This window comes from Amia ocellicauda, chromosome 7, assembly GCF_036373705.1.
Source record: "Amia ocellicauda isolate fAmiCal2 chromosome 7, fAmiCal2.hap1, whole genome shotgun sequence".
NCBI lineage: Eukaryota > Metazoa > Chordata > Actinopteri > Amiiformes > Amiidae > Amia > Amia ocellicauda.
The window spans coordinates 940,277-947,624 of NC_089856.1; the positions used below are offsets into that span (position 1 = coordinate 940,277).

General features: G+C 51.1%; 1 protein-coding gene across 2 annotated transcripts; it reads left to right on the forward strand.

Moving 5' to 3' along the window:
• The first annotated feature begins 20 nt into the window (after positions 1-20).
• Positions 21-5,987, forward strand: dsn1 (DSN1 component of MIS12 kinetochore complex). 2 transcript variants are annotated; one of them, XM_066707783.1, is made up of 11 exons: positions 21-224; positions 549-585; positions 789-1,083; positions 1,276-1,349; positions 1,427-1,499; positions 1,698-1,788; positions 1,870-1,929; positions 4,708-4,779; positions 4,869-5,016; positions 5,558-5,645; positions 5,765-5,987. In XM_066707783.1, the coding sequence occupies exons 1-11, from the start codon at positions 166-168 to the stop codon at positions 5,830-5,832; spliced, it is 1,065 nt and encodes a 354-aa protein (XP_066563880.1). In that variant the 5' UTR covers positions 21-165; the 3' UTR covers positions 5,833-5,987. The 2 variants fall into 2 exon arrangements, with proteins under 2 accessions (XP_066563880.1, XP_066563881.1); XM_066707784.1 differs by having other exon boundaries at positions 1,873-1,929.
• Positions 5,988-7,348: the final 1,361 nt, after the last annotated feature.

Here is a 7,348-nt window from a genome sequence, read left to right on the forward strand (position 1 = left end):
TGTGTGCTGTCTGTATTTATGCGGAAGAGACGAAAACTACATCTCCCAGAGTAGTTGCGCATTGTTGCCACTGCGCATGCGCGGTGCTGAGCGGGTCCGCTGTGTGTATTGTAGGCGCGGGATGAATTTGAAATAAACCGGGAATAAAAACACGGCGGAGACAAGATGGCGGACAGCGCCGGGTCAGCGGGGAGCGAGGCTCTGTCCGAAACACACACACACAGGTATGTTGCCTTCGCTTTAAACAAATCTTCTGTTTGTGACGTGAAACACAAAAGGCAAGTCAGTGTTTTTAAACTGCGGAAGTGAAGCGGGTGCCGTGAGAAGCCGCGACTGTGACGTCAGAGGAGTCGTGTTCGGTGTATGTGTCTAAAATAATGACGTAGGCAGCTGTGCGAGATGTGCTATTCTGTCAGGCTGGTGTAGCTATACGTGACTTCTGTGTGTAGTGTGTGAGCAGCACACCACAGCACGACCACATGTTTGTGTTCAGGGTAACCAGCTCACCGCTCTCCTGTAATAACGTGCTTGTGTTCCCTCTTCTCCAGCTGTCAACACGCACACAATGAACCCACGACAGACAAGGTGCCCTCCCCGTCCTGTGTGTGTGTGTGTGTGTGTGTGTGTGTGTGTGTGTGTGTGTCTGTCTGTCTGTCTGTCTGTCTGTCTGTCTGTCTGTCTGTCTGTGCGTCTCTCTCTTTCTGTCTGTGTGTGTCTGTTGAATGTGAGAGACACTGTGGACATTCTTCAACCCAATAACCACAGTCTTTACAACAACACTTTTCCAGGTGTCCTCTGTCCCGCTGCACTCCGAGTTTGTTGCCCCAGACGATCTGCAGTGTCCCCCCTCAGATACCCCCGGGGGCAGGAAGAGATTCCCATCCAGGAGCCCCAGCCTGGGGGGGCCGGAGCGCAAATCCCCCCGCACTGGCGTCTCCCCCACAGAGCCGCACGGGGAGAGCAAGGGAGCGGGTCGGGCCAGAGCCCAGGGGACGGGACTGAGCCCTCGGAGTCGCAGGAAGTCCTGGAGGCGGTCGGTCCGGGGCCGGCGCTCGCTGCCTGCCCTCCCCCGAGACTCCTGCGGTGCGTGCGTCTGTCTCCTCCACCTCTCTCTCTCTCTCTCTCTCTCTCTCTCTGTGTATGCACTCGCCTCTGGATCCCTCTCACTGTCTCTCTTCCGCTTCCTTCCCTCTTCTCTCTCACCATCTCTCTCTCCCTCAATTCGAATGAAAAACGCTCGGTTCAAAGATGGTTTCTCTGTCCTCCCGTTTTCAGGGCTCTGCCGGGAGATCAGTAAGGATCTGCCGATGAAAGAGAGACTCTCGAAGCTGATGGAGTCTTCAGTGCAGGTAACTGACCGTGGCCCGTTGCTCGTGACTGTAGCTGCTCTCGATGCACGATGTTGACTTCCTGTCCCGTCCCGCAGTTCGCTCTGGGCAAGATGCAGGAGTCCCTGCGGACCAGGGAAGGGGTGGACCTGGATGCCCTGCAGTCCGGCGGTGAGCTGCGTCCGTCTCTCCCTCTCTCCCACACCCTCTCTCAATTCAAATTCAAGTGGAAGCAGCTGTGTTGGCATGACTGAGGGACATCTGTGTGGCCCCTGCAGTGACAGACAGACGCAGAGCTCAGGAACGGGGCGATGGGGACAGGACATACCGGAGTTACACATCTAATGTTTTACGCACACTCTCTCTCAGTGTCCAGTGTGAGTGAGGAGGCCCACCTGCTCTCCCAGACGCTGCTGAGAGACGATGCTGCCCACAGAGACACAGAGAAAACAACTCCGAGGTACAGCTAACACCCCCCCCTACACACACACACACTTGAGCTGTGTATCCGTGTGTTTATTGACCTCCTCCTCTCCTCCAGCAGAGCCCCGGACGCCGACATGTCAAAGGTCATGGACCGGATGAGGTCGTCCATTCAGAGGTCTGTATCGCCGCCCTCTCTCCCTCTCCAGCTCTGTAGATCAGGGGTCTCCAACCTTCTTAACGCGAGAGCCACTTTGGAAAAATGAAAGAGCCACTTTTTATTTTATTCTATTGTCTTCTATTGTATTCCTCGTCAGGGGCTTCACACTGCATGCACAGATTTCAAGGCACGTTTAAGACGCATCTAACAGTAGCGCTGCTAGTGCCGGCGATCCCCTCCTCTTCTCCAGTGCAGACTCGCGCATCGTGCACATGACTTTTCCAGGAATATTGCAATCCTGAATGAACTGGCAGATATTGCACTATGTTGGGCATTTTTAGCCAATCGTGGTTATCAGGGGTGGGATCAAGGAGATTTTATTGGATTGGTTGGGGTAGCAGGGAGTTTGCGTGTCTGATTTGTGAGAGTTGAATATGATTAGCCTGATCTGAAGGCCGTTGCTCGCTGCGTCCGACACATTAGCTGTAGTCCGTGGCACACTGGATCCGTTTAAACCGCACCAAGCGCGCAGCCATTCCCGATTCTTGAACTAGTGTGCGTTTCGCAAGCTACACCACTTTCTTTTTATTATAATAATAAACTGTAAGTATAACGTGCTCTTCTCAGACCCAGAGCGCTGCAAGTCAAAACAGACGCAGTAAAATGATCAAACGGTCAGTACAGCACGAGCAGCTCAAACATGCAGACCGCAATTAAGCAGCAGCAATTTAAACATACAGACAAGACAGTCAGCAAGACAACACACAGGTTACCCAGCGAAGCGGAACAAGCAACCAAAAAACACTAAGAGGATTTAAAAACTTGCAACTAACAGAGATCATTAAAAGCTTTTTTAAAAGGTGAGGTCAGAAACTTCTTGAAACTATACAGTGCAATCCACAGCCGTGTCTCACCCGTCGCTTTGAGTTTACAGCGGAGCTGCTGACAAAATAAGGAGCTTTTTCAGCATTCTTTACAATGATGTGAAGCAATAATCCCACACAGAGGACACCTCACCATAAAGACACACAAGCGGAGTGCACGGTTCATCATTTAACTTTATTTTAAAGTGCAAATCTTTGTAATTAGTGTAAGTCACGTGTTTGTTGTTTATCTGTGCCACACCGCTTTCTAGGAGAAGTCCAGCTACGTAATGTCCAGCTCCTCTGCGGCAGCTTGACATACACCGATCAGCCATAACATTATGACCACCTGCCTAATATCGTGTAGGTCCCGCTTTTGCCGCCAAAACAGCCCTGACCCGTCGAGGCATGGACTCCACTAGACCTCTGAAGGTGTGCTGTGGTATCTGGCGCCAAGACGTTAGCAGCAGATCCTTTAAGTCCTGTAAGTTGCGAGGTGGGGCCTCCATGGATCGGACTTGTTTGTCCAGCACATCCCACAGATGCTCGATTGGATTGAGATCTGGGGAATTTGGAGGCCAAGTCAACACCTTGAACTCATGATTCATCAGACCAGGCCACCTTCTTCCATTGCTCCGTGGTCCAGTTCTGATGCTCACGTGCCCATTGTAGGCGCTTTCGGCAGTGGACAGGGGTCAGCATGGGCACCCTGACTGGTCTGCGGCTACGCAGCCCCATACGCAACAAACTGCGACGCACTGTGTGTTCTGACACCTTTCTATCAGAACCAGCATTCACTTTTTCAGCAATTTGAGCTACAGTAGCTCGTCTGTTGGATCGGACCACACGGGCCAGCCTTCGCTCCCCACGTGCTTCAGTTATTATTATTATTATTATTATTTCTTGGCAGGCGCCCTTATCCAGGTCAACTTACAATATAAGTGCAAAACAAAGTGCAAAAATACAGTTAGGTAAAGGCATCAATCAATACAAATTCAATTTACATAAAACATAGCAATTCAAAATATAATACATTTTACAACTTCCAATTTACACAGGCAAGTACAGTAAGTGAGGTCCTACATCCTGGACGGTAAAAGTGCTGTCAAGATGTAGGGTCACAGTCAGGGGCTACGGGAAAAGGAGCAATGAGGAAACAAATTAAAAACGCAAGAAGCATAATAACAATCTGTGAAGTGCTATCTGACGGGGTTAAAAGGACTAATATTATAAGTACTGTCTGAGCCTTGGCCTCCCGTGACCCTGTCTTCAGTTCACCGCTTTTCCTTCCTTGGACCACTTTTGATAGGTACTGACCACTGCAGACCGGGAACACCCCACAAGAGCTGCAGTTTTGGAGATGCTCTGACCCAGTCGTCTAGCCATCACAATCTGGCCCTTGTCAAAGTCGCTCAGATCCTTACGCTGCCCATTTTTCCTGCTTCTAACACATCAACTGTGAGGACAAAATGTTCACTTGCTGCCTAATATATCCCACCCACTGACAGGCGCCATGATAACGAGATTATCAGTGTTATTCACTTCACCTGTCAGTGGTCACAATGTTATGGCTGATCGGTGTATATGGTCTATCTTTATAATAATGGGCTCAGAGTGCCAGGTACGATTCGGGATGCACACTTAGTTTATTTTTCTTTTCACTGACTTAAAAATCGGATGCATCGTCAGATTCAGGTTGCAAAGGGTTAAATGCATTGCATGTACTTCCAAAATTGTATGAAAAGCCACTCGGGTGGCCTGAGAGCTGCTGTAGCCGGTGATCGACCTGTTGGACACGCCTGCTGTGGAATATATAAATATCTACCTTATTTAATTCCCTGTGTGTGTGTGGAAGAGGGAAGAGAAAGTAGAATAACTTGGCGTGTGAGTGTGTGTGTAAGAGAGAGTTCCTCAGTTGTGTTTTGTGTTGCAGTCTGACAGCAGAGTGCGCCGCCTGGGAGTCACTGCTACAGAAACACCGCAGCCGAGCCGCAGACATGGCCAGGTGAGCCTCCCTCCCTCCACCCCGCTCTGCACCCCTCCCTCTATCCCTCCGCACCCCTCCCTCGCTCAACTCTCTCTCTCTGTCTGCAGGCGGGTGGAGGAGGGGCGGCTGCAGGGCATCCCTCTGGACCCAGCCTGCCTCTCTGAGTCGTCTCAGAGCGCCCTGATCCTGCGCAAGCCCGACTACCACGGCGCCCTCCGCAGGCAGACGCCTGTACTGCAGGCCCTGGAGCTGCTGGTGAGGGGGGGAGACAGTACTTTACTTTAGTAATATTAGTCCTTTTAACCCCGTTAGATAGCACTTCACAGTTCTTATTATGCTCCTTGTGTTCTTGATCGTTTTCCTCCTTGCTCCCTTTCCCGTAGCCCTCGTCTGTAACCCGACATCTTGACAGCACTTAGCTTTACCGTCCAGGATGTAGGAAGTCTCTTACTGTACTTGCCTGTGTAAATTGGAATTTGTAAAATGTATTATATTTAAAATTGCTATGTTTTATGTAAATTTAATTTGTAATGTTTGTTGCCTTTACTTAACTGTATTTTTGCACTTTGTTTTGCACTTATGTCGTAAGTCGCCCTGGATAAGGGCGTCTGCCAAGAAGTAAAAATAATAATAAAAAATAATACCCGGGCCGCACACCATTCCCAGGAGCGGCACCTGAACACAGAGTGCTCAGAGAGCCCTGGACGCACCTGAGAGGGGGAGAGGGAGAGGGATTGTTGAGGAAGTTGCCTGTTATAAATGACACTGACTGATGGCTGGGCGTTTGTCTCCCCAGATGGACGGACACTGCAGGTTTGTCAGAGGGCTGCTGTCCTTCCAGGAGGAAGCGGAGTGGACACTGAAGCACGCCAGCACCCAGATAAGTGAGTGTGTCTGTGTCTGTGTGTGTGTGTGTATGTGTGTGTGTGTAATTGTGTGTGATAGAGTGAGTGTGTCTGTGTGTCTTTTCTGCCCATTTTCACTTCATTTCAATGTATTTCAGCTTCCAGTGCTTTCCAGGACTTGGAGAGATCGCCGGTCAAGAAGCTGCTCAGCGTGGCAAAGAGCTGAACACACACACACACACACACACACACACACACACACACACACACAGACACTTCTGTTGCCCTGCATTCTGGTTTGTTTTTCCAGTCGTGTGCTGCTGGTGTTACTGGCGACTCCTGGAATAAAATATCATGAGAATAAAATCAGTTGTGAAAGAATCATAATAGTGTTGTATTTCAAACTCCAAATCTGTTTGGTGGACAAACACACTGTCATTAAACTGTCCAACCCTGCTGGACTGGACTATGTCTCTCAGGACCAGGGCCGAGACCCTGCTGGACTGGACTGTTCACTAAACTGTCTGAATTCGGCAGGTCTGTCTGTAGTGCTGCAGTGCCCCTGGTTGGCCACCTGGTGGTGCTGTTGTGCAGACGATGCTGCAGCCCAGCGCCCAGCCTTCCTCTCGGGCTCTGTGTGCCAGGGGGCTCTGGCCCAGCTGTGGGGGGGGTGAGAGTCTCCCAGGGTTTATAGGCGTCTTCAATCAGGGGCTAACGACCACCTGCATCTCAGCTCGTCAGCCCTGCTAATTGGTTCAATTCTGTAATTAAGCGCTCTGAGGGTCTGGAATCGGAGCCAGGAGACCCCGGCGACAGCATCGCGGCTCTCTGGGATCAGACCGCGCACTCCGTTACTTAATTGGGACGCAATTATCGTCTTAATTAGTGCAGATTATAGTGATGTTTGGCCGCTGATTGAAGATTCGTCTGTGGAGGCCTGCTGGACCGGGGCTGCGTCTGCTGTGGGACTGAGTGTGTCTGTGAGTGTGGAGAGCGAGCTGGAGAGAAGTGTGTGCGTGTGTGTGTGTCCGTGTGAGTGTGTGGAGAGCAAGCTGGAGAGAGTGAGTGAGAGAGTGAGTGTGTAGAGAGCAAGCTGGAGAGAGTGTGGTCTTGTGCGGCCGGGCTGCGCAGTGCGAGGGGCAGGGCTGCCGAGCTGCGCAGTTGTGATCAAACGGCGAATGATCGCACACTGCCGAGACCAGTGCATCAATTATCTGCTTAAGGAGGCATGGCCTGAGTGTGTCTGCCTCTCTCTCTCTCTCTCTCTCTCGCTCATATTCCCCTTCTCCCTCCTCCTTTGCTCCCTTCTATCTGTCTCCTCTTTCCATTCCCCTTTTCTCCATTATTGTCCCCCCTCTCCACTAATTCCTCTCTCCTTCTCTCCCTCTTTTCTGCAACCCCCCCGCTCTCCTTTTTTTCCAAATCCCGCCTTCCTCTTATTTCACGGTCACTCCGATTAGCCCTCCTGTCTCCCGACGGCTGCCTCTTTCTGTTCGTCAGAGTGCCGCGCTGGGCTGCGACTGCCCACGACGTTCATTTTGAGATGTGTGTATAAATAAAGTTCTGCCCCGTGTTGTCGTCTGGCCCGGCCTTGCTCAGGTGGTGGGGTATCAGAGAAGAACCGCAGATATTTGACCCCAAATGCCTTTTGTTTTTATTATATCTGTTGCACAACGGTCCCTCCAGCCAGCGTCCCTGTGCGTCTCTGGGACAGGACGCGACCCCGGGCCCTGTTTGAGTTT